Source organism: Chroicocephalus ridibundus, chromosome 3 (genome assembly GCF_963924245.1).
Source record: "Chroicocephalus ridibundus chromosome 3, bChrRid1.1, whole genome shotgun sequence".
Taxonomy (NCBI): domain Eukaryota; kingdom Metazoa; phylum Chordata; class Aves; order Charadriiformes; family Laridae; genus Chroicocephalus; species Chroicocephalus ridibundus.
Window position 1 is genome coordinate 32,845,150 of NC_086286.1, and position 25,141 is coordinate 32,870,290.

The 25,141-nt window shown below is 44.6% G+C and overlaps 1 protein-coding gene and 1 long non-coding RNA gene across 2 annotated transcripts in view; one reads left to right on the forward strand and one right to left on the reverse strand.

Annotated features, from left to right (window-relative positions):
* The window catches only part of PPP1CB (protein phosphatase 1 catalytic subunit beta), a 29,554-nt gene extending 29,013 nt beyond the window's left edge, over window positions 1-541 (reverse strand). The window contains exon 1 of the mRNA XM_063328657.1: window positions 206-541. Within this exon, the coding sequence (XP_063184727.1) occupies window positions 206-257 (52 nt within the window). The 5' untranslated portion in view covers window positions 258-541. The remainder of the gene's footprint in view (window positions 1-205) is intronic.
* A 4,690-nt stretch (window positions 542-5,231) lies between these two features.
* Window positions 5,232-21,704, forward strand: LOC134512852 (uncharacterized). The gene is made up of 3 exons (XR_010070273.1): window positions 5,232-5,294; window positions 12,642-12,768; window positions 21,629-21,704. It is a non-coding gene; the product is annotated as an uncharacterized LOC134512852 (long non-coding RNA).
* The last annotated feature ends 3,437 nt before the right edge of the window (window positions 21,705-25,141 follow it).

Genomic DNA, 25,141 nt, shown 5'->3' on the forward strand with positions numbered 1-25,141 from the left:
CCCCGGGCCCGGCGCGGTGAGGAAGGCGCTGCCCCCGCTCCCCCGGCCGCACGGCGGGACGAGCCCGCCCCGCCCGCTTCCCCCCACCCCCCACCCCGCCGGCAGCCCCAGCTCCCACAGGGCGACCGGGGACAGGCGACGGCGCCCTCCACGGCGGCCCTCCGCGGCGCGGGCGTGGGGCGGCAGGCGGGGCCGCCCGGCTCACCTTCCAGCAGCCGAGTGATGAGGCTGTCCACGTTCAGCTCCCCATCCGCCATTTTGTGGCGGCCAGACTCAGTCCCGGGCGGGGAGAGGGCGGGGTGGAGGGCGCTTCACAGAGGAGGAGGAGGAGCAGGGAGCGGTGGCCGCAGCTGCGGTGGCTCCCTCCCACCCCCCTCCGACGGTCCCCTGCGGCCGCCCGGCTTCTCCCGCGCTAGCAGCCGAAAGCGCCGCGCCCGCTCCCTCACCGCTAAATGGGGGGGGGGAGGGGGGGAAGCGGCCGGCCCTCCGCCCTGCGCCTCCTCCCCGCCTCAGACGCCGCTGGGGCGCATGCGCCCCCCCCACCCCGCCCGCCTCTGCCGCTCTGGACACCGCGCAGGCGCAGGCGGCTCTGGCGGGCTCCGGGGAGCACGCGCAGAGCGTCAGCGGCCCTCCCGCCCCCCGGTCTCCCGGTAACCGGAGGGGCGGGCGGCACCTCGGGCCTCGCTCGCCGGGCCCGGCAGGGGGGAGCTGCCCTGCCCCGGGCCGGGCTTCCGTGGCCTGTGCTCTGCCCGTGCCGCGGAGCCGTGGGCTTCTAAGCCAGACCCCGGTGGGGCTTCCCTCTGGGTCAGCCCCTTCAGGCCGCCGCGGAGCGAGTGATGAGGAGGCCCTTTCCTGTCAGAACGCCCTCCCCGAGGGGTTGGGCGGCTCCGCCGGCTGCCTCTGAAACTCGGGGACCCGCTCCCAGGACTTCATCCTGGATGTGGGGACACTTGGCACTTCTGACGGTGCCCCGGCTCTTTGTGGCGTGTTACGGCCGGGGAGCGGTGGCTGTGCCTGAAGAAGAGGTTACGTTGGCAGCCATCAATGATGGGCAAAAGGCAAAAAAAAAAAAGAGTCCTAGCAGGCTGTGTGTAACCTGTGTGTCACCCCTCCTGCTGAAACTGCGCCTGCGACAGCTCAGAGTTCATTAAAAAAAAAATATCAGTAAGAACTGGAACGACAAGTTGTGCTCTTTATAGCTCTCCTCTAACACAGTTGTCAGAAAAACCTCCTAACCGATGTGGTTTGTGTTTCATTGCAGCTGGACCCGCCCAGAATACTTTTTTGGTGTTTTCTGAAACTTTTTAAAGACGAATGCTCTAAAGACATGTTAGTTTACATACTTCTGTCAACGGATGCTTGCCTTGGATGGCCAGAGAAGTGCTTTAAAATGTAGGTGGTGAAAACTTGTGAACTGGGACAGCAGACAAATACGTGTGTGTTGACAAAATAACAAAGAGCAGATGTTCTACAAAAAACAGGCAGCTTATTTATATGCCTAAATACAGATGTAGAAACTTAGTTCTGTGAGCTCAAACTTGAATTTTTCCATCGGTCTGTGCAAGCCAGCAAAATCCTTTCACCTTAAATGATTTCAAAACACAGTTTTTCATCTCTTGATTAGGAGAAAATGAGTATGAGCAAAACAAAAGCAATTAGGACAAGGCGGGGCAATGATTAGGCGTCAGATGATGCTAGGTGTCCAGACAGTCAGGCAAAAGAACACTCTTTTGAAATACCTATGCAATGATAATAAAGTTTCACTTGATACACCAAAGGAAGTGGAAGAAACTCCAGAAAAGAAAATTGGTTTTGTATCTCTGTTTGTAGGTAGCATATACGGAAATGTAATTCCAGCTCGTCTGCTGAAAGCATATACAGCTATCCTTTCTTATTATTCAAATTCTGCTAGTAGTGAAAAAGTAAAGAAAAAGAAATCTTAAAATGTTTTTCTTTCTTTTTTTGTCAAACTAAGAAAAATAATTATTCAGCTTTTAAAAGGATCTTCCTTATCCCAACTGCTTTCTTGCTGCCAAAACTAATAGATCCACAGCCCCTCTTGAGCTTTTAGGAATTGTCCCAGTTTCATTTCACACAACCGAACTGCCCTGAAGGTTATTTTAAGCCATCGCAACATCAGGTTCCAACATCATAATAGAACATCACAGAACATTCTGCATTGACAACAAAACGGGGATATGAAATTATCTTTCACTGTGGCACAAAGATACAATTAATCTGCCCTCCAAGATTACAGAAGATACTAAACTTTCAGATACACTGAGCAAAACGTAATTCCATAACAAGTGTTTATACCAGGCATGTCAGCATGTTCCAGAAACAATTCAGTGGCATAGCATAATACCAAAATAATAAGCGGAGATGCTGGGGAACAGAACAAGCTGCAAAAAATCCCTCACTGATGTCCTTGTAGATGCTGCGCTACTGTCTTACTTTACACCACATCCCATCTGAACCCATGTTGACCTGTGTAACTCGTGCCGTTGCATTATTGAGGATCTCCGGTAAATATATTTAAGCTTGTTTTTTCTACTCCATCTCACTTCTACTCTGTTTTCTCAGTTTTCTTGAGTTGGCTGACAGAGAGCCGGGTCATACGATGAGGAGAGCGCAGTGGTGCTGCCCTTGACGTTGGAAGCAGGACACCTCACAGGACGCCTCTCTCTCCCCGTCGTGGCTGCATCCGTCCCAGCTCGCACACCAGGGCACGCACGCCGTCCCTCCTCCTCCCTCGGACCCGGCGGTGGGAAGGTGGCTGGGTGACAGGGCCGCTGCCCGGCCACATGTGGGTTGTCACACGGGAGGTGGTCACCTCCCTGCGCTGCACAACCCCATAGGGTTTGCCCCCGCCGCCGCCTGGCTTCCTGGCTTGAGCAGGGAAAACAGGACACGAGTTTCTCCTTCAGTGGGTAAAACGTTGACGTAATCCCAGCACAGCAAACAGAATTAAAAGATCAGAGAATGAGGCTTGTTGTCTTCTGTGATTCAGAAAGAAATAGTTAATGTGGACCAAATACGTTTTCTTTGATCAGGGGGAGATGCTCAGTAATTTTTAGCATTATACTATACACAGATACAGACCAAAGATATCTACTTGGTGATTTAAGTAGCAGGAGGAGCTGAACATTGCTGATACCTCGGGCAAATTCTCATTAATAATGCTCAACTTTCTAAACTTCCTTTCGGTTATTTTGACATTTCCCCTAATGTCCACCAACATGGCTTTGCTTCTAACTTTCCTCTCCTTGGTCTCAGTGTTATTTACCCTAAATACCCTATGTATCAACTTCCCTCTCCTTATCTGCATGCTGCCTCGAGCTGTCCTTTAATTTGCGCTGCTCTTCTGCTGAGTTTAGGAGATTTGAAGGCCAGACATTTCCAGAGAAGGTGGCAAAAGATTATATGTTAGTAAGTGTCATTCCCTAAACTGTGTCTCTCTAGACACGAGTTCTCATGCTGCTGCTGGGAATTGGAGACGGTTGCGTCCCCAGCTGCCAAGAACCAGCATCTCTGATGTTACCTGCTCTTTCCTAGTAACCTTAACGTTGGGTGAGCCAGTGCTTCTGCTACTCGCTGCGCTTTAAAGTTAGTGCACTACACGCACTTTAAAGTTATTTATTATGTCATTGTAACTGCTGCCTTCAAAAACCACATCCCCGGCTGCATTGCCTTCCTAGGTCTGTCATCAGTTACCTGCTAGACAGCACGCAGCAGTATTTTACACCGTCATTCCATCACTACAGCTTGTTTCTAATGTACTCTGTCACCTTCGCCGACTATAACTCAGGGCTGACTGCAGCTGTTATGTAGATGGGAGGAGGAAGCTGGGAGGAGCCATGTGGTTCATTTTCCAGCGTGTAATTAGGAACATATTCTCCCTGAGCGGCAACAGCTGAAGCACCGCTGCCTCCTCAGTGGCCACCTTCAGTTTTGGCCTTGAAACAGAAATTAGTCGTCCAAATCGGCCATGTATTTTCTTAGGGTAGTTTCTTTGCAAAATATTCACAGGTCCTGTGCCTTTAGTCAGAAATGTCAAGAAACAGTATCGAAGTAATCTCAAAATACGCAAAGACTGCAGATAAATTATCACTGTTTTGTCCCAAAAGTTTAGATTCAGAGACAGGTGCAGAAAACCAAACAGATCTCACTTTATGACTTTTCGTTTCTCAGTGTTTACACTAAAGCTAGGTAAATAGTAGGTTTCGTTATAGCCTTTTAAGATTTAAAAAAAAAAAAAAGGCAACACGAAAATAATGCTTTCTACACTGAGGTAAAATCAAGACTTTCCCAACTTTCCTGAGAAATTAGAGAAGGAGGACAGTCCCAAAATAGCCAGTGATTTGGGTTCGGATGCAGGTACCTAGGATGTGAAAAACTTCTGTGAACTGCAGCATGCAAGCCAGGTCTCTTGGTTTCTCACTTTTTGGAACTGCAACACTTCGTGTAAGTAATTAAATGTCCACTGGGACAGGGACTTGAGTCTGGATCTGTGTCCGACGAATACCCCAATCATTCAGCGATGGAGCTGGTCCATCCGTCTTGATGTAGCTATTATACTTTGTAGAAATAGTTAATCCAACCAAAGGGGCAGGCTAGTATTAAAGTAACACCGTAAATATGCTACTTATGTTTTACACTTATTCTTTCCACTTCAAAGAGCTAATAGGTAAGTCAGAGTTCACCTCCCCTGATTCTTGTCGTACATTTGCTCATCATCACCTGGGCAACTTTGGTGAGCTCTCACTTTTAACTCCCGCGTTTATAAAGCACAATTAATGACATATGTGAACCTTTCCAGGGAGTGAAGAGACATAACTGAAATATTTGAAACCCATGATGAGATCTTTGGCTGATACACAAATGTGTTTTCTATAATTGTCAAAGCTTTAGTAATAATATTTTTTGAAGAACAAGGTTATTTTTTTTGTAGATTAATACTGACCCTCGATTCCTGTGAGTGGAGTATGTCCTCATTGCCTTTTTTGCATACTTAAAAGGCGGGCCAGGTCTAGATCTTCCCTTATTTTCTCTGGAATTAAAACAAGAAAACGGATTGTTCATGGCAAGAAACAGTGGTGAAAGAGTTAAAAAAGAAAAAAGAATAGACATTTCAATCCAGTAAGCGTGACTTGGAAGTCTTGCTTTGAAAAGAGCAGCTACCCCTGCCCTATCCCCGTAGCTGCCAGCTGGGTTAGAGCCTGGGCAAGACAGCAGCGCCTCGGCGGCAGGAGGGAGCCTCCCGGGAGCCACACGCAAAACAAAACAAGGGCAAGGTGAGGCGTAGGTATCGCGGATTACTTCATCTCCCCGGTGTCAGAACTATTTAAAAGCGCGAGGAGCTTCCCCCCCCCGCCCCGTTATATTTATTAGCGTATGACACAATCTCGGTTCCCCTGGCAGCCTGTCCTACTGCCCACAGACCATCAGAAATACTCTACACCCGCTGTGGCGTTGCTCCCCAGGCGAGGAAGGGGAGAAGGACTTCTGAAGCAAAACAAGGCAAATAATTTGGGCCTGCGGGATCTGCAGTTTGGGGAGTGTCAATCAAGCTTACTATTCCTCTGCTTTGGAGAGAAAAATGTTCCTCTCCTCCTCCTGTTTCCCAGGAAGGAACAGCTGCGAGAACTGAAAGCGTCTGCATCCATTTTCCTAAGTAAACACGGGAATATTTAGTTTCAGCAAAACCAGATGGTTTATGCCCTGTGAACACGCTATTTGACACTAGCACAAAATGTGCAGAGTGTTAGAAACAACTCCTTTAAGCTCAGGGACACAAGAAATGAAAGCTATGAAGGTAGTAATAACAGACTTACAAAAAAACTCCCAACCTTTATCCAGGGATCTCCAAATGCACTCTAAATATTATTAATCAGAGTACATAACAGTCCACGAACTAATTAAATTTTGATAGACATTTCTCACAGAGGGTTGCCCTAAAGATGAGAGGGTAAATGAGTTCCTCCGGGTTACGCAGTGAGTCACGGTCTGGTCTCCTGCATGGCTCTGACCATCCGCTTGTCTCTCTCCTTGCTAATGCCTCTCCAGCGTGCTGCATCCTCAGCCATATTCCCAGGACACCATTTTTAAATGTGAAACCATTCCTGTTAATAGCAGCGGGAGGGGATTGCGGTGTAGGCAGCATGCATCGCCAGAGCTGGGACATCCGAGCGCTCTAGGGGGAATTTATAATATGCTGGAGAGATTTGTGAGCAGCCCTCAGACCTCTGCTTAATGGCAGTCGCTGTGGGTGTTAAGTGTCTGAAGACGCTTAATTATTTGGTGATTTTTATTGATTGGTGGTGTTGCTGCTTAACGTAACTCTGTAGTAACAAAGCGTCTCTTTTCTACCAATCTGAAAGCAGTTTCCAACCAGTGGGTAATTACACTGCGCACATCTGGCGGGTACGCCATTTGGTTGGACTACTGGGAGGCCGATGTGGTTTGCTGAAGATGGCTTGTGGCCGGAGGAGTGGGGCTCAGGGAGCTTCAGGCCTCGTGGTCACTGGCGGCTGCAGCTCGTCTTCCCCAGCCAAATCCAAACCTGCTGACTCCTCGCCCTCTGCCACAGGTGAAAAAAATAGGCTTGGGAAGGATTTCTTTTTACTTGCAATTTCAGAGTGAAGCCACCTGCGGGATCACTTAGGGCACTGCGTATCTATTGTGCATCACTAGGCACGGCTTCCAAGTCCTACAGCTGTGAACCCTGAAGCGTGTCCTGGTTGCGGGAGACAGCAGAGGTCCAAAATGTCTCCTCAGGTGGTGGTTTCCTTCGGTTTCCAGGTGAGAAGCCACGTTGTGCCCTGGTTTATCCCACCGTCTGCGTGGCGGAGGGTGTGCCGCTCAGCACACCTGCCCTGTAGTTGAGGCAATGCTGTAATTTAACATACTTCATGATCAGCATTTTAAGAGTTTGAATTTGCTATTTCTCCATTATGTAATTACATAATAATAATAATAATTTAACTAACACGATGTACATGGAGTTTTGCTGTTACTTCTTATGTAAATCAGAGATATTTAGCAATATGTTACAAAATGGGTACACGTATTTCAAAGCGAGATCTAAGAGGTTACTTTGATTCAGAACAAATTAAAAGGAGCTGTTGGGAAAACCTACTTTCTAAAGAAAGAACTATTTAGTTCTAAATATTTTCTAAAGAAAGAACTATTTAGTTCTAAATCTTCATCCTGCGGCTCATTCACTAACATGAAAACTGCAGCACTTCAAGGTGTTTAAATTGAAACAAACAAACAAACAAAGCCAGCAGTATTTTCTGCCTTTTTAGAGAAATTCTGATACTTTATTTAGATTCAAAAACCCAACTGATATACAAGTGAGGAATTTGAGGCTGAGTTTACATAAAGTAACATGAATCACTAACAAAACATTGAGGAAATAGCTAATCTTTAGGTACAAAAGAACATTTATTTTAGTTGTTACTCTGCTCATAAGCAGCAGATGATACTCTGTATTTAAAGTACACTCCAGAAGAATTAAAAAGAGATTTAAAGTCAAATTTAGACACCAAAAGGTGTCAGATAGCTTGACTTCTACTAATTGTAACACCTGCTGCACATTCCTATTAATTTCTGTGGTATTTTTATTATCCATCAATTAATCTCATTTATCCTCGTTGTTCCAAAAATAGTTCACCTGCATACGGTATGGCTCAGGAGAGCAGGAGCTGGAAGAGACGACATCACTGGGACTAGTGGCAATGGGTGACAAGGATGGATTTAAGCCTGGAGTCAGCAAAACCTCGACTCGCTCTGAAAGCCTGGGTGGGCTGGGCTAAGAGGAGACCATTAGCTGTCCTAAGTGGGTTGTATGCTGTGATCCCCCCACAAAGTGTATCCCGGGTCTGTGGAAGCACATGTGGCTGGGGCTGGATGCACAGGGCTTTCTCGGCGGTGGCAGTGGTGTCTGAAGGTGGGCTCTCCAAGCTCCCGCTGTGATCGGCCGTCCCTGCAGTCATGCCGGTGTGTTTGTGGGGCTGCAGCGCAAGCCAGATGTCCACAGTGATTCCAATGAATAACAAACTCCTTCCGGCTCTCCGGAAAGCACTAGCTTTAACCCACATTGCCTTGAGCGATCTGGTGTGTTGCACATCTCCCAGACACACGTGTCTCAGCTCAGCTGAGAAGACCGGGGCATGAGGATGATGGGGGCGGTGGCAAAGTGTGGAGGGGGACAGGCTGAGCAGCCTCCCAAAGCCATGGCATGGCCGATCCCGGCCGGAGGGGAGGCTGCGGCCCCTGGCTGCTGCTCGCGCATCCTCCTGAGTCATCCCATGACTTCAGATAAGCCGTGTGCTTTATCGTGCCTCAGCCTGCCGTCTGCAATCAGCGATAACAAAATTTGAATAACTCAAGAAGGATGCAGCAAGGCTTAATTAAGCCTTGCAATATGTTTTGGACTCCTTACGTGCTATACCGTAGCGCAGTGTTTAACATATTGTTGTTACGGAGTGCGTTGCTAGTAGTGCCGTCTTCCTTTCATATTCTCTGCAAACTCGCTCTCTTCCTACTTTCGTTATCAGCGCTTGGCTTTGGTGTCACCGTGTTGCTTGGACACCTTCTAATTTAAATTTCATATTTTGATTCCTGGGTGATAACTTGAAACACCAATTTTCTTCTGCTACGCTATACAGCCTTTTTCTCATTTTAATGAAACCTAGCAACCATAATGTAAATTGGAAATAACTACAGCCCATTAGACTATTGAAATCCCTGAAGATCTGAATTATTCACTATTAACAGAACTTGTATAATTATAGGTTAAGATATCACTTAGGCATTTAGCATACATCAGCTCCACTGTTAATTTTTAGCTCTTGATCTGTATTAGTAACCTCAGCTTGCTAAATTAAAGGATATGCCTCCAATTAGCCTAAATTTAACATTCAAGAACACATCTCTGGTGGGATGATGCTTATAAGTTTAGAACATCCAGGCAATTTCAGCTGAGCTACTGAGGCTCTATCTACCACAAGTGGAAAACATTTTCTTATAAACACTTCCCTGACTTTCACAGGGCCAGAAGTAAAAGGGCAAAGCTGCATTTTGCCTAAGGCCCAACGCCAAAAGGTGGCAGGCGCTGCAGTGCTCTGCCCCTGTAGGGACCCCGAAAAAAAGCCCGTACCCAGGGCAGAGGCAGTTGGGTCATTGAAGGAGACACCAAGAAACCAAAATACTGAGTCTGCAGCTGTCTGACTCAGGCAACAAGAAAATATTTAGATACATATGGAGAGAGAGCAAGAGAGAGAGAGCTGATATAGTTAGCAAAAAAAACCCCACCAGAAAACAGCCAACAAAAATAAGAGATCTTACTTTCCTGAATAATCTTGCCTGTGTTTAACACAGCAGGCCTGGGTAGGACACTTGGCACGTACTACTTTGTAATAGAAAATCAGGGCACCTGTGTGATGCATGGTCCTTTCAGAGTCTGGTGACTCATAAACAACGTTCTTCACAAGACAAGTTTCGGAGTTAAGAGGTGTAAATCCCTCATTCGAAGCTGAGCTCCTTTTGGGGGCTGTCCCTGGGAATTAAAAAAAAAAATAATGACTTTCTTGAGCATCTTCTTTCTAATTGAATGACCAGAGAAGTTAGTGTGACAGATAGTTAAAATTTCATGTACTCATCCGTTAAAATGTGAGCGCTTCTTAGTCAGAATAAACTTTAATTAGCTAGTTAGCGATTTTGACAACAGGCTTTCAGCAACCAGAGGGCAGTTTTAACTCTTTCGTGGGGGTCAGAAACTCTGCTGCAGCACCTTTGATAAAGACTCAGCACTTGTCTTATTCTTCTGAGAGCAGCAAGCTGACTTGCTGTTTACTAAAGTTTAAATTAACTCTTCTGTTTTCTCTCCTATTCCACCAGGAAGTAAAGATTCCCGGTCATCATCTGACTATTTTTTGTATCGTTTGATACCGGCCTTAGATGATTAGCTCACTCTGCATAATGCTAGGTAATCACACTCCCACTTGTGGCAAGCCCTTTTAAAATATGTAGCTAGGAAATGGTTTAGGCTTTTGTGCAGATGATGGTGAGCGAGTCCCTTCTAAAGTGCTAGTCAGAAGTTGGACTGTAAGGCTAAAGCTCCTTGGTCTTGGCCAGCACTGAGAAAAGATACAGCTTTTGACAGTGTCCTCTCATATACACGTAAATTCAATTAAATACATTTCAGTAAACATCAGTGAGCTTGTTAATGAAGAGGAATGCAGTACACTTGGTAGCTGTATAATTGTGTCATAAGTATAATTCCAAAAACAGTGTCTCCATAGAAAAGCTCTGGGTGGTAAGAAATCCTCTTGCTGGGAAATCTTCTTATAATCTTATAATGGCAACCATTAAGAGAGAAAGGAGGAAGCACTAAACTAGAAAATGCTATTAAAAATTGTAGTAGAATCCAAATTATTCAAAGCTTAGTCATGACTCTCATACAGCAAAGCTTATTGCGAAGTATGGATTCTATTGAAAACAATTGGAATCGAAAGATTACACGACTAATACCTGACTTTGTTGTACCCAGAACAAATAAAACAAAAAGGAACGTTTTCAGTTCACGGTGCACTGAGGATTTTTCCAGTTTTCTTTCATCTAGGAGATTGAACTCTATCATATAAAACCTTTTATAATGTAAAACAGTCACTGTAGTGTGTCTATCTTTATAGTTAGACCTCCAAAAATATGTAGGTGCCTCAGTCTTCAACAGTTCCTTCTTGTGATGCCAAATTCCAAAACCGTGATGCCCACAGTCACCCTTTCAGCCTCTGAGTGAAGGCTTTGGTTAGTCAACCTTTGATTTGTCACATCCTCCACGTGCTTGGAGTCCTGTTTCTGAGCACGGGCAGTACTGATACTTCAACACCTCCATTTCAGGAAGATCCATGAATTTAGGCATTCCTTTGTCTGTATTGCTTGTCCCTGATGCCAGGGTTATTTGTGCCCTGTATAAAAAAGGTGCTCTCTAATATAAAATCCATGAGCAGCTCTGAGATTAAGGACCAAAGCTTAGGTGCCCTACTGTGTGGCATCTTGCCCTAACCTCTTGTCGAAGCCCCACGACTGTGGCCACCCAGCTGCCTACAGGCCAGCTTTACTAGCAGGAGGAGACGTTTCCCTCTTTCTCAGACTATGCCATAGGTTGGGAATTACAGCATGCCCTGGGGAATGTCATATGTCTCCATCCCAAATCCTGTTTCCTGGGTGCATGCTTTAGCTGGTAGGTCATTCTGCAAAACAGGCCATCACCACCACAGCCTTGTTTTAAAGAGTAAACCCTCATCCTGCTAAATATTTAGCCATAAGGTGAGGAGCCTATAAGTAGCACGCAACAGGAGGATGAGAACTCAGCAACCTGATTTAAACTGGCCCTGTTCTGAGCTGGGTAGGTGGACCCGGGGAACCCCAGGTCCCGTCCAGGCTACGCTGCTCTTTGTACACCTCTGCATAATACCACCTACGGACTGATTCGAGGCAGGTCCCTGATTAGCAAGTGGGATGTTTGTCATTCTTTGGAGGATGCTTATTCTGCTCCTTGCTTGTAGGGGACGGCCGTACGCCTGTTGCTGGTGCTTAGAATCACCCTGCATGGGCAGGGACCTGCTCCTCAGCCCTTGCAATGCCTCAGGAGAGCTGCATAAGTGGCAATCTGGCCTCATCCTCTGCTGCTCCACCTCTGAGCCCTCGCAGATTTCTCTTTAAAGCTGTCAAACTTTTAAGGAGTTTGGATTTCTCTCATCTACTCTGGAAATTTACCTTTAATTATTTAGAACAAAGACTTTTCCCACTCTAATTAAAACACCTTTTGCCTCAAGTGTTGACTATCTGCGTCTTTGCGTGAGGATTTACTTTAAAAATTTTTAAAAGCATTTTCTCTTCTGCGCTCAAGATGACTTGCTAGTGACAACATTCCTTCATTCAGTTTTCTCTCATCAAGCCTGTGGATTTCCAAAATATTTCTGGAACATGATCTTACATTTTTCTCTTTTTTTTTTTTTTTTCCTAGCCCTTTTTGAACCCAAATACAAGAAAAAGTACAACATAGGTCTTTCCATGTCTGGCTTGATTTTTTTTGGGTGCGGGGAGAGTAAAGGGGCAAATGTAGAGCTTGTTAAAATAGTGATGGCAACAGTCAGAAATACAACAGGCAGGTACGGTACTGCCCACTTGCTATAATACTTTAAATTTGACCTTTTGCCCAGCCTTCCTGGGTACATCTGCACTGTAGAATTAGAAGAATGAGCCAAGCTATCAACAACCCGAGCTGGTAAGGCTTCCTCACGCAGCATCACACACGTGCACTCCAGCCGCACCAGCCTGTCTGCAGGCAAGAAAAAAACCACTTTCCTGTGGCTGGCGACGGCATCCAGAGCTGGCAGCCGAATCGCGTGAGGGAGAAGCTGCTCGGTGCAGGGTGCAGCCTGCCTGGTGCCCAGTTAGCATCTCCCGCTGCTTCCTTAAATCCCTTTTGTCCCAGCTGCGCTTGTACACCAATAGCCGAGGAGGTCAGAGCTGGCACGAGTTATGTGGGGAAGCGTGAGAAGAAGTCGTACCACTGTGTAAGTGAAAGTAGGACAAGGACTAATTTTTTGCATGTTTTTGTACTTCCCAAGGTGTTGCTTTTCTCGTCATACCACCCTCTGCTAGCGGGTGAATCCCATCGGTTGCATCCTTCTCTGCAGAAGCAGGCCTGACTCCCTCTCCGGCAGGCTGGTGTCCCGCTGCTGACTTCTGAACCAGGTGAGAGTCAGACCCAGTGTGTGGCTGGGGAAGGGGAGGTTACGAAAAACAAATCATACTTTGTTAAGTGGCTAGAAGACATACTGACTTAAATAAGCACCTAGCTCCCGCTTACACTTGAAAGTTTTGTCATGCTGGTGTAGTTATGCCAGTAAACTCCTCCTACATAATTAGAGTGCTTTTTGCCTGTAAAACGCATTCCAGTTTGGCAAGCGATGTAAGCCATAACTTCAAAACTACTTCTTTTCTTTTTTTTTTTTCTCCTCTTATAATTGTGTCTACACTAGGGCTTTTGTTGAAATAGTTATGTCATAAAAATCACCCTACACAACACAAAGGCTTCAAAAGTGTAAACCAAAATCTTAAACCTTGCCTACCCAGCCAGAGGTTACCGTGCTTCAATACAGTTATGGAAAACCAAGGTAGATTTGTTGGAATGAGCTGACCACAACTGAACAGTCAGCAGAGACAAAGTTACGTCCCATTCAGCGTCACATTAACTAACTGTGTATCTGCTGGGGTATAATCTAATTTGGTTTTTGCATAGCTGCGGTTCAACAGGGACCATTCAATCTGCTTTAAACTATATCATAAATTTATAGGGCCGGGGGAAATTTGCTTTATTTCAGCTTATTTTTCACTAGTTTTACCTACATGTTTCTTCCAACATTGATTACTTTGGTTTTCATCTCAGTTGAGTGTATTAATAGTCATTTTTCTTTTTAGGATTTTCATATTCATTTCCCTTTTTTTTTTTGATACCACGAACAGTAAATATATCTAAGATACCAATGAGAAAAAAACATCTGTCACTTTGATGGATACTCCACTGGATCTTTAAATATAGACTCCCTAAAATTTTTTGAATCGTTTAGATTTAAATATTTGCAATCACTAACATAGATCATCAATACAAATGACATTAATATATCTTCTTCGCTGAATATCACTTTCTAAAGGATGTCATTAGCCACACTTAGATTAGTTTTCCTCAGTAGACTATAATTCAGTCTTGCGTTTCTAATAGTCTACCACATTTTAATTATTTTTCTTTCACATGAGTGTTGCTAGGTTTCCTCAAAAATGCAAATGCTGCCCTTCAGAAAACAATGACACGAGTTTTTTAAATCGGCAAGGCGAGGACCTGAAGAAGTCACAGAAAGTTACTTATTAGATCATGTAGAAAAACAATACTATCTTACACATACAGTGTGAGCTTCACCTACTGCAAATCCAAAGTCTACCAAAATTCCATCTACTGGAACCAGATTTGCCCCGGAATCAGTCACAGTTTGTTATTGAATTCAGAGGAAGTAGCTTTAGGCTTCTACTAAATAAAGGAGAAACCTCATTTCTCTCTCAGTTGCAACTAATTCTGCAGTGTGATGTGGACCTGTTCGATCAGCTCTGCTTATTTTACAGATTTTGAGAATGTCCATCCTCGTGCTTTCAGTACTAGCTGAACAGTTAGTTAGAACAGAGCACTGAACAGTTTGTTAGCCACAGCCAAAGCAATACATGTAGAGCGCTACATCTTGGAGATACCACTGGCAAACGTGACTAGACAATGTAATTACCCAAACTGGAACTGAATTAGAGCATTGTATCTTTATTACAGAAAATAGCAGGGGATTCCTGTGGTGGGTTTTTGCCTCATGCCAGGCAGGTACTAACACTTTGTACAGTGCCTGGCAAAGAGAGTCTGTGCTGTTACTGTGGCCTCTGTAGGACTTTACATGACAATAATCCCCCGAGATCACCTCCTCCACCACTGAAAGCTAGAAAAAAGGCAAACTTACAGGCCAAACCAGGGACCCGATGTGCAGTGGAGCCTTGGAATGCGCTTTCGATCATGGGATACGCAGTAGATGCAGCATCTGAGGTTTTCAGAGAACCAGGCGAGGTCAGACACTTTGATATATCGGAGTATTGTTTTTTGACTGCAAGAACAGTAAAGGACTAGTGGCTGCTATTCCACTTCAGGCCACAGAGCCTCATATTAAAATAATGAAATTCTTGCTTCACTACTCAAGGAAACAGAGCCAAGAGCATTTTTCTAAAAACAAACAAAAGCAATGCAAATGCAATTTTAATGCTGGCACTCAGCCTACATGTGTCTGCACCCATTGCTTTTGCTTTGGTAGCAGGCTGAAAACAGAGTGTGTATATATATGTGTGTGTGTGTGTGTGTATACATATAGTTATATATGTAGAGGCCTACAGAGCTGTTTAAGGTCAATCCTGCCAGGCTAACAGTAGGGTTTTCTCCGACCATCTATTTGCCATCTATCAGTGTCATCAGCATCACCACAGGAGAACATAATCTCCTCGGTGCTATAAGTGTTTGTTGTTATCCTCTGCAGCACCAATTGATTTCCCGGTAGAGATAATAATAAATAATAGCTGTAGCAGTGACATAATGCACCTGCAATTTTCCAAGAGAGGACGTAAAGAATGATGCCTGTGAAAAGCAGAAACTTTCTTCTTCAAAGAATACTGTGTAATTTTGGTAAATAGCCTTAAACAGTATAATCTAGGTGAAGAAGCAGGCACTGGGCAACTGAAAGGATTCGTTGGTGGTTACGTATCTTTTACCTCCAGGCTCCTGCGTGAGCCTGGACCAGGTTAGTAGTGACTGAAAGCTGTTACTGCCTGGCAGCCAAGGGGAGAAGAGGTGGTGGTGCTGCCCACTCAGGTTTTTCATGAACTGCTGACCACAATACAAAGACCCAGGACTGAACAATGTCCGCAGATTAATCGTCTCTTCCAACTCTGATCTGGGAATAATCCCTTTTGATCGGGGTGCAGAAGCGATTGCCCTGCGTGGGAAGCTAGCCTCACCGTCGCCCGTTCTGTTCCTATTGTATGAAAAACGAGCACAGGCAGACCTGCAGCCAATCCAAATTGTCAGAGTTTGGGTCATGGATTTCAGAGTAATTACCACCACTGACGCTGCAGAGGAGGCTGCCCAACAGAGTTTATACACGCTGATGTCAGCCTGAAGGTTTTTACGAGCACTACATATATTTCTCAAATATGGCTACTGTAGGTGAATTGGCCCAGCCTTTAAAGTTACAAAATGTGCTTCTCAAGTGAACTGCATTGGATTTTTTTTCCACTCTCTTACTATACCGGATTTCAAACTTCCACATTAATTTTACAGCACATAGGAGCAAAACACATAGGTTTAGATTTTTTACAGTGCTTTATGGAATATTTTTTTCTTCTAAAGTACTTTTGAAGTTGGGTTTCTTTCCTCTTTTTGGTCTGCATGCAGTCATTAATCCAGTCTCAAATTCTGATATTTTTGTCCTTCTCAACCTTTGGTAGATACGAACAGGGCGTACCGCACTACTCACAGAATTCCCATTTCACTGCAAACTTGTAACTTGCCTCAATAAATCACATAACCCGTTCTCTTGCTAGCGTAAGGTATATTTCCCCAACAAATGATACACTGGATATTAGTGGTATTAAACTCTAAGACAAAAACCTAAGAAAAAGTACACCTGTCGTTACCTATTACAAGATGTGGACAGAACACTATCAACTGCCTCGAAGGAAGAAGCACGGTTGCAGTCTCGTTGCATAGTAACAGCCGTTTCTACTGCTCCACGGCCCATGAACAGCAACAAACAGACTTTGTGATTAATGACATTAACTAATTAAAACCTTCTCCAACCTGATTCGAGTATTTAGTTAGTCGAAGCAGTTGTTTACTTCCCATATGACAAAGCAACAGGGGTTACTATAATTAATTAGAAGCAATAGTAAATAATTTGGAGAGTATGGGCTTTACGAATGTTCCTTGAATGTTTGAATGACAGATTAAAAAAAAAAAACAAACTCCTCCACACGTGAATAAAACTCTGTGTTCCCCCGCCCTCGGTTTCTGGATGCGAGCCGTAACGCCCCGGTGGTTCAGGTCTGCTCCGGTGTGGGTGAGAGGAGGGGACACGAAACCTGTGTGACGGGGGCTGCTGCCAAACTCCCTGCTTGCGGCACACCTCCAGAGCAGGCATGCTGGCAGAGGTGAAAACAGGGTTTTTTTCAGTGCTCTAGGGCACCCGAAGACAAGCTGGGGGGAGAGCCTGGGCGAGTGGAGGATTTGCATCTCCCCATGGAGAAGGTGGGGTGACGACAGAGCCCTGACGTGTCCCACAGCTCGAGGCTGGCTCCCGGCCCGCGCTGTGATCGACCTGAACAGCACAAGTCAGCGTGGTAAATAGCACCACATCTGCCTTTTGGTATCCTTATTCAAGATGCTTCAGCATCCCTTTTCCATCTCTGCAACTGCCATTACTCTTTCATATGAATGTGGTGCCACACATCTTTTCACCTGCCTAGAGCCTTTAACCCACAAAACGTATAAAATAAAACGCCAAAACATCTCATACTAGCCACAGTGGTAAGCATTTACATGGTATTTTTTCAGTAAAGAAATATTTCTTTGGAGAAGAGGTACGGGGACCAATCATCTACTGACTTCAATGTCAAATAATCTGATTTATCACAATTAACTTTCCAAAAGCTTCTGTATTGCTGACTACCCTACTTTTCCAGCAGCTTAGCAGCCGGGACTCTTGATGGGGGATTTACTCAAGAAACATGCAACTTTTCCAAGTAGCATTTTCTCTTGCAAACACCCATATCGTTGATGAGAAATTCCATGCTTATTAGCAACTCTGGCTTCACAGTGGACCAAATACATGGTTTGTGTACTTTAAAGGAGATTTGGTGCTTTTGGCTGGAGCTGCAAATAAAATTGGCTGAAACACAGAACTGACTTTGGCTTCAAGGAAGAAAGTAAACCCAACTAAGTTTGATGATCATAATGGAGGGGAAAGTAAATTTTGCCTGGGTTGAATTTCAGCTTGGAAGAAAGGCAAATGGGAAACATGCATAGGCTCAAAGAATAATTCCACAGACTAAGAAAAGCTACTTTATCAGATAAGTATTTACTTTTTTTTTTTTTTTTTTGTCCAGTCTCATTCAAAAAAAGTTAATTTCTTTGGTGCCAACGGATTGTCTTAAAATTAGTTCTGAACCTCTGGAGAAAGTTGTTGTGGTTGGCCCTCTCTGTTTCTGAGCTACGACCGAATCCACAATGAGAAGAGGAGGACAAAAGAGGGATTTTGCAGCACAACAGCACATAAGTGAAGAGCCTACAATCCTGTGAGGACTGATAGAGCGGCAGGTCCCAGGAGAAGCAAAGGCATCTCCCATTGCACGTCTGTGGAGGTCTGAGGCGGAGGAAGAGAAGGTCTTTCTTTCAAGGTTCGGTGGGAACAGAAAAGCTTTACAGCCAGCTGGCCAAATGTTTAGTGCAGGGAGCTTCTCTCCCAGAAACAGGTCCCAGTTGTGGTCGTACCATAAAGAATACATGAAAAATGAACAGGAATAGTAGGGAAGATACATGGGGATTAAAGAGGGAGAGCTGGGATATAATTCTGGTTAGCCTTTCATTTTATTCTGTTTTTTCCTTCGCTCTGTTCCTGAAGTTCTCCACTATTTTTCCTCCTACCTCTAATTCCAAAGAAAGGCCAATACTGAACCCTTGTCAGAACTAGCCAGCTCAGCTTTTTAGTCCTTTAGAAAGCCATGTTCCGCTAAGCAGTTTTTCACTGCTGTTGTGTGGCCAGATATACGATACAATAAAGTGCTTGCTCCTAGAGAGAATTGTGATCAGAGAAATACAGTGAATTCTTTATTTGCTCTAGAAGCTGTCTCTATATAAACATTTTATAGAATTTGATGTTACTGATTTGTTACTATTTTGTAGTAATACATGGGTTCTGGATGATGACTCGCTTCTAAGAATGTTTATCTTTTGAGTAGTGATAACCATATTACTATCACTATTAATCCAGGCGAAGGAAGCTTGTGGCTCACAGTCCCTTGCCCACAAGTCCTTGCCCCCAGTACATTGAAAGCATTAGGTGGGTTTAAATCTATGACCTATCAAAACCCATTCAACTTTCAGCAAGGAAAAAGGTTTCTTTCCTGATTTAACCTAATAAATAAGCATAAAGAAGCAAACAAGGAGGAAGAATGACTCAGAACAAGATTCTGTGCAGCAAACACTCAAAGGTGGTTAAGAGACTATACCAGGATTATTGGTCTGAAGATAAAGTAGCATAAAGAAAACATGTATTTCAATGTGGTGACCGGTGAGGTTAAAAAAATTAATCAAAGAACCTCACCCATCTATACAAGGTGGTGGGCTAGTCTAGCCTCAACTCCATAAGTCTGAAGAAGATATGAGGCTGAAGTGGTTAATGAGTCCCTGAGCTGGTGCTTTGGACAAAGAGATTTAATCAGTAATTTAATTAGAAATATCCCAAGTTAGTGGGTTTTTTTTCCCCTTTTTTCTACAGAATCAGTCAGTACTAAAATACTGTAAGCACCTTTAAACACAAAAATTGCCTGGCTCTCAGAGAAACTAAGTGCTCACAGCTGTAGTGTATTGGCCATTTCTGTAGCTCTGCCAAGGAAACCTCACTGAGGGGGGTTAGGGAAGACTCCAGCTCAGTAGTTCTCAAGCTAGGATTAAAATAAATACATGGGGACTTTGACATCCCCGTCTTACTTTTCTTCCCCCTTCCTTTTCTTATTGACTTTGGTATCAAAGATCATCACCCCCATAAAGCTTGTTATTTTACGACTTCAGAGTAAAGGCATCCAGCCCCCACGAACCTGAAGGGAAGAGCATTCATTTCCTCTTCAACAACACATTCTAAAGTAGAATCATAGAACCATAGGGTTGGAAGGGACCTCTGGAGATCATCTAGTCCAACCCCCCTGCCAGAGCAGGGTCACCTAGAGCAGGTTGCGCAGGAATGCGTCCAGCTGGGTTTTGAATGTCTCCAGAGACGGAGACTCCACCACCTCTCTGGGCAGCCTGTTCCAGTGCTCTGCCACCCTCAAAGTAAAGAAGTTCCTCCTCATGTTTAGGTGGAACTTCCTATGCTCAAGTTTGTGCCCATTACCTCTTGTCCTGTTGCTGGGCACCACTGAAAAGAGCCTGGCCCCATCCTCCTGACACCCACCCTTTAAGCATTTATAAGCATTGATAAGGTCCCTCCTCAGCCATCTTTTTTCCAGACTGAAGAGACCCAAATCCCTCAGCCTTTCTTCATGAGAGAGGTGTTCCAGTCCCCTAATCATCTTGGTAGCTCTCTGCTGCACCCTCTCCAGCAGTTCCCTGTCCTTTTAGAACAGGGGAGCCCAGAACTGGACCCAGTACTCCAGGTGCGGCCTCACCAAGGCAGAGTAGAGGGGGAGGATGACCTCCCTCGACCTGCTGGCCACACTCTTCTTGATGCAGCCCAGGGTGCCACTGGCCTCCTTGGCCACAAGGGCACATTGCTGGCTCATGGTCATCCTGTTGTCCGCCAGGACTCCCAGGTCTCTTTCCACCGAGCTGCTTTTCAGCAGGTCAGCCCCCAGCCTGTACTGGTGCATTGGGGTTATTCCTCCCCAGGTGCAGCACCCTACACTTGCCCTTGTTGAATTTCATAAGGGATCAGGTAGGATCCTCTACGACATTGCCAGAAAATCAAAACCACACAACAGCAAATACCCTACGAAGCAAGCACTGCAAGCAGGTCAAGTAAGCGGGGCAGCACACATCAGTGACAAACGATTCTCGTGCCTGTAACAATTCCTCCTAACTGCATCTGCACATCTGTCGTGCTGTGTCTCTCTTTATATTTGCTAGCAGCTTTATAAATATCTGGGCCACTAAGCAGATTTTCTCTTCAAAACCTGTGGCCCAAATGCTTAAAAACACATTATGGTCCATAAAAAGACAGGAGTGTGCACATGTTTACGTGTTTGTTTAAAAAAGCAGAGCTGATCAGCTAAATTATGACACCTTTGCATAAGAATCAGTGGGAATTTGCCTGAATAAGAGCAAAAGAATCAACTGATTTCTTGTTTTTCTGACCAATAGCTGCCCTGCATTCAACACACCTTATGTTGGTTAATTCTGTCAAAAGTATAAATAGTACAAGTTAGGGGGTCATGCCTAGAAGCCAGCAGCTGTGTCTTCTGCCTCCTGTTACTGAAGCTTTTTAATCATTTGGCCATAGAGAGGAGAAGAAAATATAGTTAATCGATTCTAAACCTTAGCCTTACACCGTCTGTCGGTTTTCTGAAGAGCATCTTTTCACTTCAGAATGCAACCCAAAACAGTAAGAGACCGCACAGCGGGGTATCATGTACAGGGGCACTTAATGAAACTAACAGTTGACGGTTTTAGAAAGACAAGTTGAGTATTTCACTTTGATCGAGAACATCCTATGGACGTTGGAGTCGAAGGATTTCTTATACTGACAGCACGGGCTGGGAGTTCTGTTCCCTGGCCGTAGCTAGCAACGCCTAGCATCTCCTTGGGCAGACTAATTACCTCCTGGTTACATTTAGGAAAATCAGGTGAATGGTTTTCCAATGCTTTTTTTGGAGAATTCTCCACGATGCGAAAAAATTAAATCAGGAGTAATGGTATTTCTAAAAATACATCCTTGTTCAGTCGAGGTTGGCTGGCCCGATGCAGGAATTACAGGTTAAATTACACAATGTAAGCAGAAGTTCAGTGCAGATGGTCATAACGGTCCCTGCTGGATTTAATATCCATGAATCAACTCATGAGAGGGAATAAATGCAGTGGGACAGCTCCCGTGATCACTGATTCCAGCTCCTGCCCCCTCTTTTCAAAACATTTTGCGAGGCAGCTCCCAAGCCATAGCGGTTGATGGCCCGCTGATGGAGCACACCATTGAAATATTACTGCTCGAGTACGGGGCACTGAAAGGCAACAAAAGGGGCTACATAATTTTTTTTTTTTTTTTTATTCAAGAATATCTGCATTTTGGACATGAATGGAAAGATAAACAAATCTTCAAGATGGAAGCTGAAAAAATCAAGGGGATGAGAACAGACGTTTCCTGTCCCTGTATAGTAATTATGTAAGTAGCAGATATTTGGGATTTCTTGTGCTAATGTTTTTTTCTCCTCTTTTGCTTTGAAGCCTCAAACACTGATCGTTATTCAAGCCCAGATGAAAATCTTAAAGAGAGTAATGGTTCAATCCAGTAAGGCAAATCCTACTTTTTAAAATATGACACATTAGGAGAGATCTTTGCCACCAACACACAGGATAGCTGACCTTGTCAAAGGAGACTTTATTCAGCGTGAGCTTTTAGGCTCAACCATCTATCAGAAGTAGATCACTCAGCGCTGGCTTAAGGCAGTGGTAAAGCTTCCATGCGACTTCAGTGACCGAACCCATCGGCACTGCTTTTATTCTGCCTACCCACCCACCCACCCACCCAGCACGAGTCAACCGATCGCATTTAGCAATTTGCTGTACACCTGTAATTTATTATACTGTCATCTCAGGAAGAAGCATTGTTGAAGAAGAATGACATAGTCCTTCCTTTATAATTTATTGTCCCAATAAAATTAATCACCCAACCTCCAGCTCCTAGAAAACTCCACAGAGGAAATAAAATTCTAAAGATGATCCATTCTTATCAGCGGCAAACAGAGTAAAAAGTGAATCATTGCGCAGGCCTCGATGCAAAATACAAATGACCTTGGAATGGCAATCAAACTTTAAAGATTCATGTTTCACAGAAGAGATGAAGATGAGTAGTTGGAAAAGGTTGTATTGATCTGGAAGCGCCCCCATACTTTTAATATTTTTTTTGTTTTAACGTAGTTTGCAGTTGTTCCAGGATACAAGGAGGAGTCTACCCAGGGCAGCTGTGATCTAAACAAGGGAGATGCACAGTTGCACACCAGTGACTGCTGTCACGTAAGTGACAATGCAGAAAATCCAACCCAGCATCTGCTTTGCGTTTGGCACCCATTGAAAAGCCAGCTCCCAAGGAAATGTATGATACTAAGCCATGATGTTGCATGGAATGGTGGGAGAGCTCTCCAAAAATCAGGGCATGCAATTGCTCTGCAAACTCAGGGCACCACTCCACCACCGCGGCTATTGCAAGGAATCAGGTAAAAGTGCAAAACGTCATGAAGAGTCATAGGCTCGTGGGCAGAGCCATGAAGGAATGCTAGGGTGGTTTGTCCTAAACCCTCCCATCCATGAAGGTCAGTGTAGAGGGGTCGGTTTGTCAGGACCTAGGAGGACCTGTGCTGTTAGCACCGCTTGGCGTGGCACACACGCTGCGTGACTCAACGGGGAAGTGGTGGCACCACTGAGCTGAGCAGCTTCTCCCATCGCTCCATCAGGCAGTGGTGTGCCTTGCAAACACTGCTGTGCAAAGCCCTGTAACTCCTTCTGATATGGATTTTACTATTTCATTCAAGAGCGAGGAAAAAGTAAGACACACAAACTCAACAGCCTGAAAATTCTCCAGTGCCTCTCAGTTAGTGTCAAAGAGTTTTCAAGAAAAAAAAAAAAAAAATCAATGCCATAAATTTGAAATCCCACTACCTATTTAGATCCAAGTCCACACCAGTGCTATAAGAGAAAGCCCAAGGCCACTCAGCTGAGTGAATAGGGAATATAATTTTCAGGAGTCTTCAGAGGATATGCAGAAATCAATAGCACCATCCTAACTTTGCCACCAACTTGCTATGGTTAGGTCACTTAAAGTCTCCATTTTCCCTTATTCCTGGTCATAAAGTGAAGACAATTCTAATGACTGCTCTCATTAGAGAAATATTGGAAGATTTAATGAGCTAATGTTTTTCCAACTCTGGAAGTAAGTAAAGTACTCGGCAACTGCTGAATGTTACTACCAGTGCTGGAGCAGTGGTGGGTAGCAAGAGTGCCAGCACTTATAGCTAAGGAGGAGATAGGAAAAAGTTGTTTCATCAGAGGTGGAACCAAAATTGAAATAGGTTCAATCTTTACAAGCTTGTTATGGCATCATGATGGCATGTTCCAGCAGTTGCTTAAGAACCCAGACATTATGGAGTCACACCAAGCTGCCTTTCACTGTCAAGAGAGCGACTCCCTCATCCCCACATACATATCTCACTGTTGCTCCTGCTGGTTCTTCACATACAACTTGCCGTTATGTATTTTAAAATCTCTATGCCAGAGACAATGAATTAGTTCAAATGTCTTATGGAGGAGAGATTTACAGACTTGGTTGATAAATGCTGTTCTTCAGCCTAGGCTGGTTTCTCATGGCAGATTAACAGATGAAAGCTACCAAAAATGATTATAAAGTACAGGGTAAGAAACTCAGGTAGTATAAAAGTAACTTCAGTTGGCCTAGGATGAGTTATACGTTGAAGATCCGGCCATAAACTAAGAGGAAGCTTGCCAACAGAGCTTTTCTTACAGAAGCCAGTGCAATCCCAAGGAATTTCCTCTATTAAACCCCTCTTCCAGCTCAGGAGTTCCTTCCTTTTACAGCAACAGTGGGAAAATGTGCCCAACAGCATCAGACCCATCTGTAAAAGTAATTTAACTACCCAGATCCATGACTGGTGTTTCAATTTGTGCACTGTGCTTATCAGAGAAGCTTGAGACCCAGCTACAATTCATAAGGAAACACATTTTTCAAAGCCATCTGAGCTGACATGTTTACCAAAGAACACTATCTGACTCACTGAAATCAAGATCCTCTTCAGCAATAAAAACCATGGGAAGAATAGGCTTTGCGTCTTGCCCAGGACGTCAAAGGGCTTTGCTCAGTGATGAAACAAGCACTGATCACCTGCAGCCTAAAGTCACAGCACAGCAGTTAACTGTATCCTCGTACATATCTTACATGTGTTCGCAATTTTGCTCATTTCATCAATTCCATTAAGATCAGCCTATTCACCTCGGTAAACATACACATTTGGTTAAATAAGCTTTTATGGTAAGATTACGCCCTGCACTGGAGTTTCAAAGCAGCACTGCTACCAAAATGCGCAGCTCTGTGCCATCAACTGCTATGTATCTATTCATCCATTTTACCAAATAACCTTTGCTCGTGGTGCTTGTATCTGCACTCTAGTTGGAATTAATATTGTGTGCATCATTAATATCCCCGTGGCTGAAATCCCTTATGTGTTAGCAGTGATTTAAAAAAATACAAGCGTTAGTTGGACAAAGGTGCGGTTGATACGTTGGGGGTCTTTCCTTCCCTACATACGCATCTGATGCTTTTATCCACCGCACCTTAAAACACGCCATTTGCCCACCCCGACACAAGTCCCCTTTTACCTGTCGTATGTGCTTACGTTTTTGCATACCCCAGGCCTGGCCTCCCCTCCCCGAGGGCTTCCCCTCCTGCCTGCCACCTCCTTTACCTGGTCCTCTACCTTCACCCCCAGTACATGTGTGCACACTGATATTGCCTTTCTTCTTGGGACCCCTATTATAACACACAGGCCCCCAGTAAGG